Source organism: Clarias gariepinus, chromosome 1 (assembly GCF_024256425.1).
Source record: "Clarias gariepinus isolate MV-2021 ecotype Netherlands chromosome 1, CGAR_prim_01v2, whole genome shotgun sequence".
Lineage (NCBI taxonomy): Eukaryota > Metazoa > Chordata > Actinopteri > Siluriformes > Clariidae > Clarias > Clarias gariepinus.
Window position 1 is genome coordinate 33,739,668 of NC_071100.1, and position 21,928 is coordinate 33,761,595.

The 21,928-nt window shown below is 39.4% G+C and overlaps 1 protein-coding gene across 2 annotated transcripts in view; it reads right to left on the reverse strand.

Moving 5' to 3' along the window:
- Window positions 1–5,818: 5,818 nt before the first annotated feature.
- Window positions 5,819–21,928, reverse strand: part of dhx15 (DEAH (Asp-Glu-Ala-His) box helicase 15) — a 33,308-nt gene continuing 17,198 nt past the window's right edge. For both annotated transcript variants that reach the window (XM_053495594.1, XM_053495593.1), the window contains exons 7-14: window positions 16,777–16,863; window positions 16,418–16,567; window positions 14,003–14,111; window positions 10,260–10,451; window positions 9,329–9,451; window positions 8,887–9,077; window positions 7,876–8,045; window positions 5,819–6,369 (exon numbers count right to left, since the gene is read on the reverse strand). In XM_053495594.1, coding sequence (XP_053351569.1) covers window positions 6,252–6,369; window positions 7,876–8,045; window positions 8,887–9,077; window positions 9,329–9,451; window positions 10,260–10,451; window positions 14,003–14,111; window positions 16,418–16,567; window positions 16,777–16,863 — 1,140 coding nt within the window. In that variant the 3' untranslated portion in view covers window positions 5,819–6,251. The remainder of the gene's footprint in view (window positions 6,370–7,875; window positions 8,046–8,886; window positions 9,078–9,328; window positions 9,452–10,259; window positions 10,452–14,002; window positions 14,112–16,417; window positions 16,568–16,776; window positions 16,864–21,928) is intronic.

Below are 21,928 nucleotides of genomic sequence, written 5' to 3' on the forward strand. Positions count from 1 at the left end.
CCCCAATATATATATTATAGCAAAGTTATAACACAAGACATGGTTTGCAAAGGTTGAAATAGAAGCCAAAACCCCAACAGCTGTGCTTCCAAATCTAGAAGAATCCCAGAAATCTCAGAAGAATTGCAGGTACTTATGTGATGGGGACTATATCTATAATGCTCAGAAGTACATGTTGGTTTGATTGGTGCCAATATAGTACTTTTGCCCATATAGTGCAATGAGTGACAGGACCACAACATGTACATTAGACTTCATTCAAATAATTTTTTTTGTAATGTCTGATTTAAGGTGAAGCCTGTTGTTGTTCTTTCAGCTACTCTCATTAGGTGTTTCCATGGAGGATCATCCAATCTGCACATTTTTTTTACTTGAAAGTTTCTGACTCCCAGTAACAATAATAGACAATAAACATATCGAAGCAATTACAGATCATTAGTCATGTAAGGGGAAATATCATAAAGCTATATCCAGGGGTGGGAGGTGACTGAGAACATTTACTTTGGGTACCATGGTTAAGTACACATTTCATGTCTTTCTGTCTGTGAGTAGTTTTATTAGAAAATAATTTTTTAAGGACATTTCCTCATGCTGTTGCGCTACCTAACAACATTGGTGTGTAGAATTTGAATTTGCAGGAATTTTTCAACCAGATGAATATTACATGCCACTGTGTGACTTGCCTTTTTTTCATCAGCCTGAGGAAGCTAGAGAAAACCTCACGTACACAGGAAATGCATGCATACGTCCAATGTATGGCCAAACGTTTGTGCACAACCAACTATTATAAACATACTTGCTTATTGAACATCCAATTCCAGATTTAGTCCCCTCCCCCTTTGCTGTTAAAAGATTTTGGGGCACAGTTGTTGGGACTTGTGCTCATTGAACCATAAGAGCATTACTGAAGTCAGGCACTGGTGTTAGGTGAGGAGGTCTGAGGTGTAGCCTAAATTCCAGTTCATCTCAAAGCTGTTCAGTGGGGTTGGGGACAGTGATCTGTAGGATCTTAGGATCAAACCAGGTGGCTTCATCAGGGTAACTGAGCAAAGCTGAGCAGCAAAATGTCATAATACTGTAGAAAAGATATACTGTAACACAGGGACAAACTATCCGTCAAAATACTTATTTAACACTGATTTTAACCACCATACATTTTGTCCCTTAAACTTTTATAGTTTGTAACTAGATGAATACATCAATCAATCTCTCAGTATATAAATAAGGAGTAATAAGGGGGTGTTACAAGACAAAATTGGGCAATTTTTAACTAATCAAGAAGGAATTTCCCAAAGGCATGGAGTTTTTTTTTTTTTTTTGAGTTTCATTTACCTCTTCTCTACAATTATGCTGACTTTGGGAATACAAGAGCAATAAAGCTGTTCCTACATCAGTGATACGCCAAGAGCCTCCTCTTAATATCATAGTTTAATTTGTCCACACAATTATAAGTAGGCAATTTTAGTTTGAAGAACTTAAAAAAAAGAATTAACATGTCCTTCATCATCTTTATGCACTAGACAAACCCTTTCCGCACATGCTTGAATGGTTCAATTCATAAGCATGTTCATGCTTACTGAAATTGTCAAGATTCAGTACATTGACTAAAGTAATGAGAAAAAGAAATTGACATTGTTCTGTGTTGGCTGTGTACCCCAAAGTCATGTCTCACAAAGCCACTGTGAGAGGTGATTTGTTTGAAGTGCCCGATAATATATTGCATACTCCACATCTCAAGTGTAATAAATTAAATCAGGAATCAAATAAGTTAACACATGGATATTTCTTTCCCTTCTGAAAACATTCAAGGTTATCTACAATTTGCAATGCTCAGGAAATGGGCTTTGGAGCATTTGCATGGTACCACTGGCTGTAAATGTAGGAGACGAATACAATTCTCAAAGGCTACATTATTATTAAAACTACACTGCCTAAAATCGGTAAATTAAGCAGGTCATGCCTCTTGTGAACTGACTCTTACATCCTATCTAAAAAAAAGAAAAAAGCGGGGTACATGGCAGATTACTTAATCATCATCCTATCACAATTCTCCATTCGGGCAATTCTCTCTCTTAACTATTTAAGTGAGCTCTTAACAAGGAAAGTCATTATTTTGTATCAGTTTGTAATAATCAGTGATTATTGATTGATATTGAATAAATCTTACTATACTGTATACTGCTATTGTTTTCAGACCACAAAACTACATCCGCACTTGAATTTTAAGGTCCCATATTTTACAATTTCTGTTGTAAAAGTCTGTTCTTAATTGAAGTCAATCCAGATCTCACTGTGTGTGTGTGTGATGCTCCAGGTAAAATAATGCGTTTTTTTCCTTGCTCTCTTTCACTCCTCCTCCAAATGTGCCATTTCAGTTTCTATGTAAATGAGCAACATCTTTTTATATGAGGTTACAATAGGGAGAAAATCTAATTGGGTTTGTTACGACCCAGCCAGTACAAAATAGTTAAAAGGACAAAAATTAGGGAATCTTATATATATATATATATATATATAGTTTGTACTCTCATTGGAGACCCATCTGAACATCTAAAAATGACTACAAAGTCAATTTCGCATGACAAGTACCCTTTAATGCACTGTTAAGTGCTCATGGAATGATCCCACTGGAACTGTCCCAGCTGTTTGGATAAACATCAGATCACTGCTTTTTCCGATACTTTGTTACTCCTGACAACTTAGCCGAGGTATGTTTCTCACCTAGCACACTGGTGGGCGTGACAACGGCGTAACCTTTCCATGAACTTTCGTAAAACTGGGGTGAGATCCATTTCTCAAGGAATTCACCATTTCCGTTGTTTCTGAACACACCTTCTACCCCCCCTGAAGGGACTATACATCAGCAACAACCCACTGTACATCACACAGGAACCCATCACATGCAGACCGACGAGCTCTTGTCAAAGATGCTATGATTGAATTGTTCCATCATTCAGTCACCAGAGGGGCCATTACTCCAAATTAGCATACAAATTCAAAGCAGGACAGATGGATTTGTCACATTCCACTCGACTGCATCGTCTTCAAGACAGGCTTCGCCAGCACTGCGTGATGGAGATAAGACACCTGTCTCGGCTTCGGCTGGGACAACTGCTGTATGAATGGCAAGAGAAAAGAACTTAGGCGTTTGCAATAAACTTCCTTACAAACCTGACAGAATATCGTTGGAACATCACAGGGGGTCGTAGGACGTGCGGCAAAAACGCTTAGTGCTCGGAGGGCCGTCTGGATGATGGAGCAACGCTTGTGTCTGTCGGCAAGCCTGAATAGACTGCAGCTGTATGTATCAACGTTTTGTATGACTATGAACATTTGTCTAGAAAAAAGAAATGTCCTGAGAGAAAACTTAACACACTATGCCACTTTTAAACATCAATTTTTTGACAAATTTATTTAATGATTTCCCACATCATTAGAAAATCTGAATTTCTTAGCATGACTATTGCTAAATATGTTGGATCATGCCAAATGCCAGGTTTACCCTGTTCCAGAGTGATGGGCGCATCATCACCTCACTTTATCAAAGGAGGCTGATAAAGTGATGCACCCATCATACCTAGTGCCTACGTACAAGCCTGTGGGGGCAGTGTTATGATCTGGGTTTGCTTCTGTTGGTTAGGTCTGTTCAAGTTCAGCAACGTTCTGTCCCCAAAAAATGAGATCAGCTGATGAGCTAAATATATCAAATGACCAGGTTTTAATGGATTGTTTTTCGTGATGATGCCAGGATTTATCCGGCTCAAATTGTAAAAGAATGGTTCAGGGAGCATGAGACATCATTTTCACACATGGATTGGCCACCACCGTCCAGACCTCATTTACACTGAGAATCTTCGGGATGTGCTGGAGAAGACTTTATGCAGCTGTGATCAAAGCAAAAGGCTGTCCAATAAAATTTTAGTTTGTGAGACTAAGCCAGACAGTTTATGTTTCAGTGTGAGCAATTTTTATATTATATACATTAACTATGCTTTCATTATTGTGCATTTGGTAATTATATCATTGTGATTGTAGAATGATGCTTACCAATCAATCCTACACAATTTCCCAGTCAGCACAATCTAATGTGTTTTCTGTTGCCTTTTAAAATGCTTGTTTCTAAGCACATTTTCATGGATGTGCATTTAAGGATGAGGGGGAAAAAATATCTATTTAGAAATTTGGGGCTAAGAGCTTTCTCTCCAACAGTCTACAAACATCAAAACACATGCTAATCTCTCTCTTTTGAATATTGCATTCAGTAGCCCTGATGTGAACTCCCACAGTATGAAGCACTGCATCTTCCCCCTCCCTCGCTTCTGTTCACCAAAGAGCTAAGCAACAGTGTTTCTGCTCTCCTGACGACGTGCCTTTGAAACTGGGGGCACACGCTAACTTAGGGTGCTTTTGAAGTTACTGTGCCTTCATCGTGTGTCTTTTTGCATAAAGCTCATCCATACTGCCACTGCGTATAATGCCATAGGTAAGAAAACGGGTTTGGTGTTTTATCTGCGTCTAATGGATTAACAAAAAGAACCCCTGGGTGTCGTGATTAAATGTGCACTCTCCTAGTCGAGGTGGTGCATAAACACAGGGATGCAGCAGTAAATGCCATAATCTCAGGCTAGCGGGGCAAAGCATTGAGATGGATTATGTCTGGTGCTTCCACTAGGATTCTAAGAAACCCAACAATTGAAGAGAAACAAGTTGGAGGGTATTCGCTGAAAACTGGAACGTGGTGTGCATGAGACTGCTGGAGAAAGCATCAAAAGCAGTTGTAGATGCATATTACTCTGAAAAATGTGCAGAGGTAAAAGTCTGTTTTATTTTGTTGTTTTTTTAAGGTGCCAGATCAGTCCAGTGCTTTCGGCAGGAACGCACCAGACTCCACCACAACAAACCTGGGCACAAGAAAAAGATTGAGATCACATCAGTGCAAACCCGTTAGATGTCAAAGTGGCCCCTACAAAAAAAATAAAATAAAATCTGTGATGTCCCAAGTCTTTAAGTACCTTAAACTTCGGAGAAGACCCACAACTCACTTCGCAGTCTGAATAATTTGTTCCCTTTCGTCTGAGGAGCTGACCCAGATAATGAAGCTTTTCAAGAATCTCCACAATAGAGAGCCACCAACCTGCCCAAGCAGATGCAATTACACCCAGTCTGCAATCTTTCCCCCGTCCCAACCATCTGACATGATAAAACCGAAACGTTATCTATAGGCCTTTGTCATAGGCACCACAATGGAAGAAAAGGAATCCAGGCCACTTAATAAAGAACAGGCCTTTAAATCACAATTTTGTGAAATGTAATTGAATATGAAAGAAAAAGTAAGTCCAATTTTAATTTAGGGTGTACATAAGGGAAATTTGTCCCTTATGAAAAAGGAAAAGGCGCTTCTAGTACTATGGGCTCATGGAAAAAAATGACCACTGAGGGTCTTCCATTTTAGTTCCCTGAATTAATTAATCTCACCTCTACCCATTAACGCCACTGTTTCTCCTGCTATAAATAGACAAGAAAAGTGACCCATGGCTTTGTGGAGGCAGCATGAGGGCACACCTGGTCACATCGTAGAAGCAGTAACACAACTCAGATTAGACTGATACGTCAACTGTAGCACTCCTGAAACAGTGTTACTCATCAGCTTTTATTAGTCAGTGGTCAATATTAAGGGTAAAGGGAATCCTTACAGTTCACATGTAATAGGACCCATAACTGAGCCATTCTTACATTATATAAATGTTGATCTTGCTTAAATCAAAACACAACAAGCAGTACAACCAAAGCATAGTCTGAATCTGAGGTGATCCACAACTAATATCAATATTTTTTTATTGAATTCAAAATTTTCCTTAACAGAATAAACAAGTACTTGTCTACTCGGTTACATTTCAGTAAAAGTTTGCAACGTCTATAAGGAATGTCAACATCCACATGAATGATCATGCATAAAAATGGTCGATGTCTGTCTCTCTGTTGAGCATTCACTCCCAATCCAAACGATCGTTTGTGTCTACAGTGAACACTGTGTAATAATCACACGTGGCCAAAGAGATGGAAGCAAGAAAATATCCTTATAAAAATAATTTTAACGACAAACAGAAACAAAGAAGGGGAAAAAAACAAAAAACAAGTGACAATCTAAATGTTGACAAGATGACAAGGTACAACTTTCAGAGTTGAGAGAAGAAACCTCATGAAGAGCTGCAGGTTAGATTTCATATAGTCCTTTAAACCATCCAGGGCATTTAGTATTGAGTGTATTCCTTGGTTTGGAGTTTAGCGACGATGCGCTCCAACTGCCGCTTGGCTTCACACTGAGGGAAGTTGCCCATCTCGTAGTACTGTGGAGCAATTTTGACCAGCCTGGAAGACAATTGCATTGGTTAGTGTGGTGTAGAAATGCACGTTTCCATTATACACATTGTTTATGTACATTTTCTCTTAGCTAATACAAAACTTTGCTCTTGTGCTGCATCATCTAGTAAAGTTGAGCAAAGCTAACTGGCTATAAAGTTGACTCATCAAATTAGTACCAATAGGACACATCAATAAGACAAGTGACCATTCATTTTCTAGGTACATGCATGTTTTCAGAAACAGCGGCAAGCACTAAAGCATAAGAATAACGAGCAACATTTAAATTATGAAAATATTGTAGGATGCAAGACCAAGCTAAAAGAACTGGCTCTTTGGACCAATTCTATAGTCTGTGTGGTCTGACATTTCTTAAAGAAACTAGTACAAAGCTGAGGATGCAAAAGTACATTTTCTTCTCAAAAGTGGTGATACACAGAAGAGTTTGAAGTAGGTTGCATTTTGGCTCTTATAACTTTTCCCTTAAACCAGCCACGACACATTCAATGAATACGAGGGCGAGTCCAAAATTATCCGCCCCTTTTCTGTCGAATTTATGTTGATTTAACTTTTAGAAAAGACATATTTTTTTAAACATTTGCTTCTCAATACACCGTCAACAAGCTTTCATATTCCCTCGTTGAAAATATTCTAGACTGAGCCGTGAGTCATAAATGCACAACTACCTTCAATTCTTCATCACAAGTGAATCGTCGTCCTGATAGAGCTGTTTTCAGGGGAAAAAACAGGTGAAGGGCCAATGGATCAAGATCAGGGAGGACACTAAATCCTCAAAACTAAGATTTTTGCAGAGTGTCATCAGTGTGGGCAGAAATGTGCAGACATGCATCTTCATGCAAGATCCCGACACCTTTGGATAAAGTTCCTCTGCGATTAACCTGAAGTTCAGCCTTCAGCTCTTTAACATCTCACTGTAATGATAATGTTCCAATACTGGCCCTTGAGAATCCCAGAAAACTGTAAGCATCAATTTTGAATTACGCTTTTTCATGGTCACAGAATTTGTTTCTATTCCATGCTCATGGGGATAAATCCATGTCTCGTCACCGGTAATGACTCCCATTAAGAAACTTATCCACAGATTTCCAAATGCTTATGTTTATGCTCTTCCGTGAGTTGTCCTGGCACCAGGTACACAGTCAGAGCAGAAAAAATAATTACTGCACGCTGCTCTTCTTTCTTGCAAATAACAAGTGGGGCAATCCATTGAATCCATAAACCGATGCAACATGCTCACACCTGCACAGCGAATCCCGGGGAGACGGCAGACTTTAAACGAAAAAACAACGCTGACAAGAAAGTGCAGGACTAAAGTTTGAATACAACTGTAATGCGGATCATTTTTGACTCACCCTGAGCTACTTGTTCACCTGCTAGTGTGAATGTAGGGATAACTTTTGCACCACAGCTCGTTACTTTCTTTCTTGTAAGCTCAAATTCACAAACGACACATTTACAGGCACGAAACACAAGCACTGGGGATTTTTAGCTTACCACTCAGGTTTGATATCTGTACAGGTGCGGATGTAGTTCTTGGTGGTCAGCACAAACTCGTTATACAGGACCCACTCGGGCTTGTGGTCCAGCACAGTGGACGGGTGCAGCTGGACCACCTGGTTGTCCTTCACTGTCAAATAGTGCCCAGTTCGCTCCAGGTGGGCGACCTGATAACACAACAGCAGCAAATTAACAAATAAATCTGCCGCTCTCATGTATGCGCACACATTCATGCTCTCTCTCTCTCTCACACACACACACGCGAGCCAATTAAATATTCAGAGAAGAATGTGCAGATTAAACGGGGTGATCTGTCTCAATAAAATCTCACTGCAAACAAAGACATCAGCGACAGAACGCCCTGTAATTCCTACACCAAGGCACAAGTTTGTCTTGCCAGTAAAGGTTAATGTTGACAAATATTTTGATATTAATGGAGTAATTTAACTAGTCAGGTCACTTGTTTCAGGCGCCCCTTCTGGAGACAGGCCCATTAAAAATGCCATTTATTTTCCTTCAGCAGGCCAAAAAACTAAATTGATTTCTGATTATATGCTTAAATGCTTACACTTTGAAAGAGAGCTATCCATTATAATGGCAGGCCTGAATGACTGTGGCCTTGTAGCAGCGTTTGAAACTATACATTACTCAGTAAACTCAAACTTTTTCATTGTAATCCTAAAGGAGAAAAAGAAATGTACTCAAAGTATGAATATTAAAAAATTATAATGGATCTAATTATTATCTGTTGATTGAAAACAACAAGCTGTCGAGTCGATTCATGCCGGAATATTTGTCTAAGAACTCAAAGCCACCTCTCATTGGCATTAATTAATTATGCTGCTAACACAATTATACATTTTTAATGTTATTGTCACTATTATTTTTAAATACAAACAGAAACGGATTATTTTCAAAAAAAAGGTCAGTAATCGGCAGTCGAAGCTAATTCAAGGCACCTCAACGTGCATTAGCACTAACACATTCACTCACTCAAACCCCACCCACCTGCATGAAGAAGCCGGTGACCAGTGCACGGCGGATATTGATGTAGTAATCGCGACTGGTGAACTCGGTGCTGCGCCGCGGCAGGTTAAAGCGGTCCATGATGCGCGACAGCTGCTGCCGCACGTTATCTGCCGACATCAGCGAGCGGTAGTTCACAAAGTTATCGTAGCACCATTGAACTGACTCGTGGTCTGAGAGGGGCAGGAAAAAAAGAAAAGAAAAAAAATACAACAGTTATAATTAAGTCTCTTATTCCAAGTGACCTAAAAAATCTAAACAGTCACTGCTGATATTGTCAAAATACAATATGGAAACAAAACCAAGAACCAAATTATTTACTACGGATTACTTTTAATTGTTTACTCTAGTAAAATGCCTCAATGCTGCTTTTTTCAACACTTACTGAGCTAAAGTTTATTAGTTTGTGTGGTGTGGTACGTACTTTGTTTGAAGGCGTGATAAACGTTGAGCAGGGTGAGATGGTCTCCGTCGATGTGGGCAAACCTCATCTTGGCCTCATCAGCCGCCTTCTTGGCCTCGGTGGGACGCACAAAGCACTGTGGGACTAAACAAGGTTGGTATGGGCCCCAACATAGCCGCCCATAGGCATGAGTCACGCGTTTAAACAGGACACAAGGCCTAGTTGAGAGGCTAGAGCATGGCTCAGGCTATGCTACATGGAGGGGGAGGGAGAGAGGGCACGCGCCACTTCTGTCTGCTTTAATGTGGGACGTTCCAGAGGCTTACGCTGCGGCACATAAAGCACAGCTTCTTACAAACGTCTCCGGAACCATCCCGGTCAGGGCAAGTTAGTCGTTCACCAAAGAGGAGCGCAAAAACCGCTCCGGCTTGTCTGCAGTATAATCAGCAAGGCTTAGTCTCGAGGGGGAAAAAAAAACTTGAATCTTGTACTCTCAATTACTTCTCGTAATCTCAATTTGGATCAAACTCTGAATTACTTTTCCGGATCCAAATAGTAAATCATTTTCGCAAAATGCATACAGGATTTTACAAGCGCTCACCTAAAGCCTTTGTCTCAATTTCCCTGCTCTCCCCCACCCCTCCACTCAACACACCCTGCAATCATCTCATCAGGAACTGGACAATCTTACCGTCTACATGCTACAGCAGCACACACAATCCACAAACCATTTCTCTACATATATTATTCAAGACTTGTATAACAAAAAATTATGATTTAACTGAGTAAATCTGCAAATTGGGCAAATACAATCGTGCTCAATTTCAGAAAGCAAAATATTAGAATCTCCAGAAAGCTCTTCACCCAAAACACCAAACACTTTGTCCAAATGGGACAGGTGGAAAAACAATGTCCACTACATCTAACCCACACTGAGTTGAGTGTGTATTACCTGATAACATAGCGGTGATTGAAAGGATCTCGTTGGAGCAGTTGTATTCGCAGCTGGCGATGACCATCTTAGCCAGCTGAGGGTCCAGAGGGAACTCTGCCATCATGGAGCCCAGCTCGGTCAGGTCTCCGTCATCATTCAGCGCTGCCAGGTAGTTTAACAGCTCCAGAGCACGCATCAGAGTCTCGGGAGCTGGCAAGAAGAAAAGATGTAAAATATAACGTCTGGTGGATACCTGGCAATCTAACAGTGGTGGCTAAGCTTTGTTAAACTAACATCCCATCGCAAGTGGCTCATTAATATTTAAATTTTTTTTTTTTTTTTTTTTTTTTTTTTTTAAAACCAACGCCCTCTAAAGTGTCAGATAGTTGTCTGTGTGTAGGAACTGTAAATAAACCAGACTAATACTAAATCTTCACATTATTCCAGTGAAGAACCTTTCCTCAAACACCTTATCATCAGACTCCATAACACACTGCACTGGAAAAAAAAAAAAAAAAAAAAAAAAAAAGATAGCTCCCATACTCAAATTAAAATTTAATTGGTCACATACGCAGTACGACATGCAGTGAAATGCTTATACGGCCGTCCGTTACCTTAAACAAGATTACTAATTCGGAATAAATTATGGATTAAAATAAGAATAATAATAAAAAAAATAGCAAAACCTTATCTGTAGAAAATAAGATAAGAACAAAATGAAGAAAGGCGATTTGGCTGTACAAATATGTACTCTACTATTTTACAAGTACTCTATTGTACTGCGTTAAACTGAGTGAACTCACTAATCACTATTTTTCTATTTATAATAGAGATGGTAGACAATCGTCCACTGACCAGAATTGGCTCGAATTCGGTTTGATTGGCCGATTAGCCCCAGATAGAAACAATTCTGTACAGAGCGCAGAAGCTTCCCAACAGCGCAACAGAAACGCATTTTTTAATGGGATTACATTATCAAAGCTCGTGTGTGTTAAAAATTTCTGATCTGCTGGGGGGTTTTTTCCCCAAAAAATCTTCGACAAAATTTGTCTCAAACCCACTGGTTACACATGCTTACAGAGGTGTTAAAACACTGAGTGCACCCACATGCTCGCAGTCATGTTGAGTTTTAAGATTTTAGAGACATTTGAGACAATAAAATGTCACAGGTTCTTTATAATCCTTGATGTGGTGCATTCTGAACTATTTAAACCGGTTCATCCCGAGTTGTAGTGAAGTATTTGTTAGATTTGTTTAACAATAATTATGCCAGATGACATAACAGGAACATAACTGCGCTGCCTAGTAAAAAGATAGATAGAATTTTTTTTTTCTTAATGTAAAATTGAAACAAAATAGGAGAAAATGTAATATAGAAAATTGTGATACTTATAGAATCGCAATGTTAATCAAATCGGGACCTGGGTATCGTGATAACCAATCACGATCATTGAAAAATGCGAGTTGTGATGGGTGTCTGTGATAAAAGCCTGAGATATAAGATGGATATATTAAATAGATGTAATGCCAACACAGTAGCCTGTTATACTAAAGCTGTCGTATGACTAGTAACACATTATACTATATGCGACACACACAAAACAAAATTCAATTACTGACCTTTAGCTCTATAGAAGCTGAGCCTAACAATCAGCTGCATGTTAAGTGAAAATTGGCAGTGGAGAAAAGAAAAACAAGAGTCTACAGGCAGTCAGGAAAGATTTATTTCTTAAAAGGCAGCTGTTGGTTAGTTAAGACTTTGTATTGATCGCTTAGACCAAACATACTTTTTCTTCCTACACATGGTGAAAGCATGCTCAGTTATTATACTTTCATGGGAGAGGGGAAGAAAAAAAAAAAAAAAAAAAAGCATCAAGGATGGAAACCATAGTGTGAAGTTGGGTGGGTAAAAAAGTAACAAACCGCATGCCTTCATCATCAATGAACTACTGACTGCTATACCCTCAAAAGGTGCCGATACACTAACCCAAGGCCAAATCGAAAAGAGATCAAACATAAAGCAGGAGCAGTGAGGAACACTTAGCAAACAGTTCACTTTGGCGATATCGAACGGTAGAAAATTTGCAATTTCCCTGGTATCGCAAAAGGAACCTTGATTTAAGAGCGACAAAGCAAGATACTGTTTACCCAATGAAAAGAAAGATGTGGTACAATTCATACATATAAGGAATCCAGGGTCAAAATGTAACAGGAAAAATCATATTTACAACAAAACCTTTACATTGCCTAAACAAGCATGGTCAGTTCGTACATGGCTTAGACAGACAAGGACATTTAAGTGTAAGAGGAGTTTCTGGCTTGATTTCAGCCCAAGGCGCACGTGCCGAACCCAATGAGATTAATTCAACCCAGACAGGAATGTCCAGTCACCCCAATTTCATGTCTGATTATATCATGAAGAATTAACAGCGGCGCTAGCAGCAAAACTGTACCATCAGTTCCTACTCAGAACGGTCAAGATCCCTCGGGAAAGTAGACCTATATCTTTAAATGTACATTATACGGTGATGTGATTGGGTGGCCCACATTCCTCATGGCTTCCTCTCTCAGAGATGAGATTTTACAAGCACTAAAAAAAACAAGGGTGCACTGGATGATGCATCACGTTCCACACAAAAAATAAAAATAAGTAAAAAACTTTCAAGTCTTGAAGTTATGTTTTGACTCTCCATGTCCGGTGCTTTTTCCTGTCAGTGTTTTGGAAGAACGCTTTACTTTATTGTACACTATAGCTGAACACGGTCATCTCCTTATTTTAGAAGATATAAGTATATTTGTGCACCAATTTTTAAACATCTGACTGGGAAAACAATGCAGTTGGCGATCGATTAACTAGTAGCAGACAGTTCCCTCTCGCTGTACTGCTTCTGTACCCGTTCATCCTGCTACCACAAAAACGGTGTACTGAGAGGCAGTAAATGCAGTAAATGAAAGAGCTAATAAAAAGCTCAAGCAGCCCAGATCTGTGCTGCCAAAACATCACTGGCAAACGACCGATTATTAAAATGAATAAATAAAAACTGCTTATACAGGAGTCCCGTCGATGTGTGGGAGGCTTCAGACATCAAACTGTGCCATTTGGGTTTCCGAAAATGTCAAAAAGAACCAAAGTTATCATTAGTTTTAAAATGTGCAAATTTTTACCGCTATAAGAATATGAGAATGATGTAGCAACAAGATTATTATTGTCACCAGAAAAGCAACCTAAAGCAGTCATTAAGCACATGATCTTATAAATGATCTGTGCTATCTGGGTTTGACGTAAATTCGGTTCACTACATTCATCACAAGTTGTGATGAAAAATTGTAGTCTTTTTTTTTTTTTGTACTTTGCCTTACACTTCACTAGAAGTACATGTAGGGTGGGGTTTATAGATTGGATCTGTCAAATGTAAAATTAATAAACATTAAATAAAAATATTTTGTTGAAAGTAATTTGTTGTATATGGTAGAGCACTTTTCTGATGACTACTACCTCAAGTTTATCTCAAACATGTAACAAACACTTGAGAGTTGCAATTTATGCACATTTTTTTATTTTTTTTTACCAGTCTGGATTCAATCAGATCCAGACTTGATAACGAGACTTAATTTTTATTTTTTAAACAACCTTCAATTAAAATTTGAAAAAATATTAAAATAAAAAGCAGTCTTATGATAGCATTAGTTCAAAACTGGAAATGCATTTGTTAATTAATCTGCACTATTATTCCATGCATTCTCTGAAACGCTTTACATACCTGGGGGGTCCATGAAGTCGAAATGCACCAGGTCATCAATACCCAGCTTTTTCAGCTGTAACACTACAGAGCCCAGGTTTGATCTGAGAATCTCTGGGTACGTGTTATCCTTGTCAGAATAGGGAGTGGAAGAAAGGGGAGAGAAAAGAGTAAAAAGAGAATGAATTAGTCAGGATCTCCCATCAGGCACTAACACGTTCGCATGTGTCAAGAGAGTCAAGACTGGTGCCTTTGAGAAGCTATTTAACATGTTTTAAAATTCACTTTGTCGCCCCACGCGACAGGGAAGAATTACCCTGTTTAAAAGAAAGAACTGTGTTCACTTAGACATTTGTCAGGACATCTCATTTTCAGTATGGCTAGTTATCAATTTAAAGTGGAATTAAAAAAAAAAAAAAAAAAAGCCATCTGGCAAGACTGAAGTGATGATGACATAACGGTCGCCTTCAGTGCACGTTCAAGATCTTCCTTTTAGAAAAATGTAAATGATGACGCACATAAATGCTTGTACATAATTTTGCTAAAGTTTGCATAAACATCGGCAGGTTAACGATGGCCGTTTTGGTTAAACGGCCATCGTGTAATTACCACATTTGAATTATTCTGAAAATAAAAGTGCATTTTATTAACAAAATGTGTATTTATTAAAGGGAAGTGCACGTACTCTGAAGGTTTGCCGCCTCATTAAGAAACAATAGTTTCAGCACAAGTGAAGGTTTCAGTGTTTAGAATGTAAATGACCATGGCCTACATTAAATGAGTAGCCTGTTGCATGTTGTATTATATAAGGCAGTGGTCCATGAAGCAAAGCCAATGCATCTACTGTTTTTTTTTTTTATATATAGAGTTGGGAAATCAACACACCATTATATTTATTCAGGTTTTATAGCTAGCGCTATACAGTAAATGAACTGGCATTTTTTTCCCCCCCCCCCCCCCAAAAAAAGAAAAAAAAAAAAGGCCTCCAACTTGCGCAGTGGTAAAGTGATCATCCCATCATTCAGAGATCGCGAGTTCGATTCCCGGGTGATGCTGTAACCCCTCACAGCCGGAGCTCTAAGGAGAACTGATCGTCCGAGCTCTCTCGGGGATGAGGGGTACTTAGCGCTCACACATTAATCACGGCTCTACAGACAATCAGGGGCGTCTGTGTGCTCACGCAAGCATAAGGAGCCGATAGCGCTGTCCTCCAAGTGAGCTATGCCCCCCCTCCAACGGTGCGGTTCAAAAAGATGCGATCGGCTGGCGTCACGTGGTTCGAAAAAAACACGTGATAAAGTCTCTGGCCCTCCCGACTGAGCGGTAGTAGTAGCCTTAATGTGGGAGCCCCCTAGTGACGGGGAGGAATTGGACACTAAGAGAGAAAATTAAGGGTTGCGGGGGACAGGGTGTTCGAGGACTGTGCAAGAACACAGTTATTAGACTAAGAACTCCTTTAATTTCTCTATATAATAATGCACTTATTCCAGTGTTTCAGTAGAGCCTCAGCACTATCGACGTAGAGTACACCAGAGCCATGATCGAACTTGCCTGCTTCACGCCTGAACACAAAAAAAAAAAAAAAAAAAAAAAAAGCATGGTTTGATCACTAAATGCGTTCTGTTTTTGCAGGACAATGCACAAATTCGTCTTGTACAATATTATCATGATACTCGGGTACCGATTTGATTTCTAATGCTATTTAGTATCCCAATTTGACATATCTCGATTATACATCATTTTTGTCAGATTTTGTTACAGTTCTAAACAAACCTGGCAAATAATTTTTGAACAGTGTAAAGTGCATCCCCTGCACGATTACAGAGAAATGACAATATTTTACCAGCGTCAGTGTGGAAACAATTACCAGAAAGAAAAAAAAAAAACTGTATACATTTTTTTTATCCATCTCTACTGCCCACTACACCACTAGAACATTACAGGAACCCAGCTGGGAGCTACTGCCACATCCAACGTAAAGGCCTGACCTTGCTCCCAGGCATTTCCCCACGTTTTGAGCGGTTAAAGGAGTTCCTGGGAGGCTAGCGTTTCAGATGTAAAACAAGCAGTCCAATTATGGCTCCAGAAACTTGATACCTTGATGGTATCCTAAAACTATTAAAATGCTGGGATAAGTGCATTAGTGGAGCAGGAAATTATAAATAAAGAAATAAGAGTTCTGTTATTCCACATAATCAAAAGTCCTGGGTTGGCATGAATGCCCCTTGTATATGCAAAAACATTAATGCACACATTTCTATAATGAACCACATATAAAAAAACCTGGATTATGTTTAGAAAATATATCAGTTCTGACAGAGGGCAAAACCCTGATATAAAAAATATACAGAAAGAAAATATTTAACTGGGTCACAAGCGTGCAATTAAACATGATAAAATTACTACCCTTGCAAAAGTAATGTCAGCTTTGTTTACCTGCATCTCGGTCTTGTACGCCTTCTCTGTGTAAAGGCGGAAGCATTTACCCGGTCGCGTACGCCCGGCTCTTCCTGCCCTCTGCTGAGCTGACGCTTTACTGATCGCCGTCACTAGCAGTGACTCCACCCTGATGCGTGGGTTATACACCTGTGCAAGAAGAGAAGACAGAACATACTGATTATGTCAGAGAACAAGCAGAGCTCTTTAAACTGTGACTGGAGCAGGACAGGCAACAGAATAACAAACAAGCTTTTCAGTCTCTACCGTCACTGGATTTATCTGAAAATTTCACAAATAGCAGAAACTGATTATGAGACGACATTACACAGTGACATCGAGAGGTGAAGGGCGCTAACCTTTTGCTTGGCAAAGCCAGGATCGATCACAAAAACCACACCGTCGATGGTCAACGACGTCTCAGCGATGTTTGTTGACACCACAACCTGTAAAAGAGCAACACAAGACAGAGAAAGAGATGAACGTTTGCTGAACTCTTCATGCAACTTGACCAAATCTCTACATTACACATTTCAGTTAGTATTGCTGAAAAATGCTTAATACTTATTCATCTTTTTTAAGTAAAGAACCAACAGTGGTCTGACAGGAGTGGAGATCTTTGACTTCTACAAAGACTATTGGGAATTTTAAGAATATATTAGCTTTAAACCAACATCTAAAAAGCTGACGATACTTGTGCCACTGCTGATAAACATGGTTTTCCCCTCCATGTACACTGCCCGAACCAAAAAAAAAAGTCAATGACCTTTGACTTTGATTACATCACACAAAGTTAGCAGTTCATGTGTGAAAATGATTCCTCATGCTTCCAGAACCACTCCTTCACAATTTAAAGTCACAACATTCACAGCATGCACAACACAACTTAAAATACATGTGGGACATCTGGGGGGAAAAACCTGATCGATTACCACATCAGCTGACTTCATGTTATTGCCACTTAATGTTGCAGTCTAGACTAAAAGTGTCTAAAATGTCAAAGTCTAGACTTGAACTCCAAACCATCACACTGCTTCCAGATGTGTCTACAGTGCATGATGGGTAAACGCTTCATCTACTTCCCTTCTTACCCTGATGCACCCATTGCTCTGGAATAGGGTCAATCTGAACCTCAGACCACATGACCTTTTTCCATTACTCCAAAGTTCAATCTTTTTGCTCCCTAACAGACTAAAGGATTTTTTAAAATGTATTTTTAATATTAGTCTCACTAGCAAGTGCTTTAATTATAACCAAACAGCTGTTCGGTCCAATCCTGTGCATTTATGTGTGTGTATAGAAATGCTCTTAACTTTCACTGTGGAACATGAAAGTTAAAGGCTCTGTCCACATTTCTTCCACAAGGCTGGCAATAATAGATTGATGGGTTCCAGTAACTTCAATTCTCCATAGTTCTTTGTTTGATGCAGCTCAAAACCCTTTCTGAAATGGCATCTCGGTTTTTTTTGTTTCTTTGCAATCGCTGTAAATACAAAATGAGGTGGCGTGATCTCCCATGACCTGTCCACACACACACATTCCCCTCCTGTTTGTTAAGGGATAGCACATGCCTGAGTAAAGCTGGTGCTCCTTCTCACCAAAGCTGCCCACGTCCAACGTTTTCAATTATTTAACCCACATCAGAGGGTTTTACTTCTGCAACCCAGCATGTGTGTGTGTGAACATATGCATCATGACACCAAGAGGTTTAATAGGTAAGCAGAGCATTTGTTTTTCTTCTTTAAAAAAACAAACAAAAAACAAAACTATATTTTGTTTTTGTTAATCATGTGAAAGTGCTATACATTTCCAACTGTACATACCTTGTCTCGCAACTAAACTGTCAAAAATGCTTTCTCTATTCAAGCTTGTAGTGGCTTATGTAATAATGTTTCCGATAAAAAAAAAAAAAAAACTCATACAGCTATAAATGAACAGCACAAATTAGTTTCTCTAAGGTTTCTTTTCTTGCATTTCATCTTATGAATCATGAATTTATTTGCTGGGGAAAAAAAACAAATATGAAAAACAGCGTGGCCTGAGTGAATATAAACAGCAGAATTTAACGGCTGTAGTCGTCACTACAAAACTGATTTAATCATCAGAAAAAAGGTCCTTTTTTATGGCACAGGTGACACAGTTTTATGGTTTACCTCTTCTTTTTTTTTTTTTTTTTTAAAGCATTCTTTGCATAATGGATTTTAATGTAAAACTGCTTCACAGATAATGTCTTGGTTTCTATACAGTAAATAAGTTTTCTTTTCACCAATTTTTAAGGTTATGCTTTTGTGCGCCTCCATGTGACTTGCACTCAGGTACACGCTCATGTTTACATCTCAAATTCATAGTAGACGTTGGTGCAAGCATCTGCACGATGCCCCGGTGTGCTTGCTGATACCGAGTCGCAGAAGTGTACACCAGGCCTCGCTCGCTGCCAATCATTGATTCCTTCAAGCGCTCTCTTTTAAAAGTAACACGTAGCCCCTGTTTGCGGTATAGCAACACACCGAGCTGGAGACTGCTGGCATCTTTAATACGGCGAGACAACAAAGCATCTGTTCGCGAAGAGAAAGAAAGCCCTGAGAAGAGGCTGGCAGTAGCAGGGATTTGAGATATAAATTGCTTCAGAGAAGCCTGGCACATCGGACAAACAAAGTAACACAGAGGTAGATGATTCATGCATACCGAGGCGTTCACAGCGTGCACAACACAACGTGGCGCAAAAACAGAAACGGCCAAATTAAAATCTGTCACACTGACTAACAGGGGGAAGGCTCCTAAACTTCACAAAGTTAGAGACCTTAATGAAATAAAAGAAAATTTAACCATATTCTCTTTAAGAAGGTGTTTTGAGGCCGAAAAGGCAAATCCTAATTCAAAGTTAAACCAGCTTCAGGTTTCTAAAAAAAGAAAAATAACTCAACCTGGAAACAGCAAAACAGGGCTTGCAGACAGGGTGGGTAGCTCAGGGGATTAGATGGCAGATTTACACCCAGCCGATCAAAGTAATAAAGGCAGCTGCAACACTTATTTTCCTTCTCAAATTTAATAGAGAGCAAACGCAGACAACAAAAACAAAAATAAAAAAAGCAAACAAGGAGACAGGAAAAGTGTCTGGGAGATGCGAAGTAAAGATTCCTTAACAAGTAGATTGTGTTTAAGGTTTGTGAAGGAGGGATGAGTCACACCAATGTGTGGGTTTCTCTATCAGCATTTATACAAATCTTTAAAAAAAAAGAAAAAAAAAAGAAAGAAAAAGAAAAAAAAAAAAGGAGGTGTGTCCAGGACGGAAAGGAAGAGAGAGAGAGAGGGAGGGAGAGAGTGTGTAGCAGCAGCTCCTCGCACGCAAGCCTGTCCTGCTGGTAGATGTTCCCGTTCCGTAAGAGCGCTGATGCATTTCGGGCTGCACTGGATTCGTCACGCAGAACTTTCTTGTTAGAACAATGAAGAACTGCTAATGCGGCTCTTCTTCAGAAAACGGCGCAGTCCCGACAGTTTTTTAAATTTTATTTATTTTTTTCCGTTGGCTGAATTAATGATCTGGCCAAACAACTAACGATCTATGCAATAATAATAATTAATTGCAAGTAATGATCTGGTTAAGTAAATTTTCATAAAGAGGATTTGGTGTCTGGAGGACAAAACGATGACCGAAATCAATAAAACACGCTAGGAACCATCTGCTGCGGCATTTGCCTGGTTTGACGGAATAGCGCTCCATTATACCTTTAAAATATTCTGCAAGGGTAGGCATGGAAATAATATAAAAAGGTGGATGCATCGGTATAAATTGCTTATCAAAGGCGTCGGAATTATTACACACCCCGATTCACAATCCTTGACCCATAGGGTGTAGAGAAATTGCATCTTCATGGATCCGATGATCCACATACAAAAGGTCTGGAACAAATGCGGCTTACACTAAGCGCATAAGGCCAAGATGTGCGATATCTTACTTGAGTGGCTTCAATCTAAATGTTCCAAAATTCTCCAGATCAGCTCCTCTGCCCTATCCAACCCTCCATCAATCTTCAAAAAAAAAAGGGGGGGGGGAGTTTAAAACAAATTACTTTGGCAACCTTTTGTCTTTTCAACCTACCGTCAAGATACCAAAAGGTTACAAAAACTGGAATTCAGAGCAAAAAAATTTTAAAAGTGGGATGTAGAATAAGCAATCTCAGTAAAGGTCTCCTAGCTTTATTTCATCAACTAACAATGGTTCGATAGTGGTTACATGTCCACAAACCACAATCACTATTGAATTTTTACAGAATAGTAGGCTTTAGAAGCTACCAGACATAAGCAATAGCATTTAGTCTTTAGTTTTTGGTTCAATTACCTGTTAACAGGGGCAGAACACGAAACCATGACTGTTACATGAAAGAAAAAAAAAACAACTAATAAACAACCTGTCTGCTGTAACTATGCTCACTATGAAACCTAAACACACGTGTTTTCTTGTCTTCACGGCTATCCGTTTTACTGCATGGACGAAAGACGCATCAGAAAAAGCCATTTTGTATAGAGTCTGCAAACTATCGGCAGAGAAAAGGTACACACTATGAGATACTTTACGCTCATAGCTGTAGACACAAAGTTCTTTATCTGACATTTAAAAATCATATCCCTGATAATATATATGGTGATTGCTAACACTATTAATCACCCAAATCATATTAAACATTCTATTTTGGACTGAGGGTGTTTTCACATGAGATCCGATTGATTTGCTTCATGCCCAGGAATATTTGCTCCCTCTTTCCATAGTCCACTGGCCAGTGTTCACATTTTTTTTTTATCCTCTGTTCTCGGGCAAACTTGCGTATTTACACACCCAGGTGGCAGTATGCATTTGGGTTGTGAGCGCCTTTTAAACACTAAAGTAAAAGGGAACACGCACATTAACTTTCACGCTTCACCTAATATATTATGGATGTTTTGGGGGGAATTAAAATTTTAAAAAAAAATTTAATTGTAAAAAGGCTCTTACATGCCTTCGTACTTCATCAGCAATTGCTGTGCAAGTCAGGAGGAGGAGGGGCTTGCCGCGTGCTATGCACACAGATTTTGGAGAAAACAGATTTCAATGATGACAATCATGTCTAAACAATGGTCTATTTCCGTGCTCAGGTAAAACTGGCTTTCACATGTGATTCGATTCGTGTCCGAGTATGCTGTCCTCTTTAAGCAGACTTGGGCACGGTTCCCGAGCACAGAGTGATCGTGTTCTCACTGATTAAAATCAAACATATTTTAGGGTCAAATGCACTCAGAAACGATCGCAGGGCCCTAATGTGAAAATAGCCACATTGTGCTCGCTATATATTGTAATAGCCAAGTGTCCTCGCTATATTGGCTGCTAATCTTCTCTGAAGAATGTGTTATGATCCAGCCATGAGATTAGTATCTAAGAAAGTGTGGCAGGCTGTTCGTCTTCAAATTCATCCCAATAGTGGTGAGTGCGGTTGAGCTTCGGGCTTCACCCATACCAACCATTGATAAAGCACATCT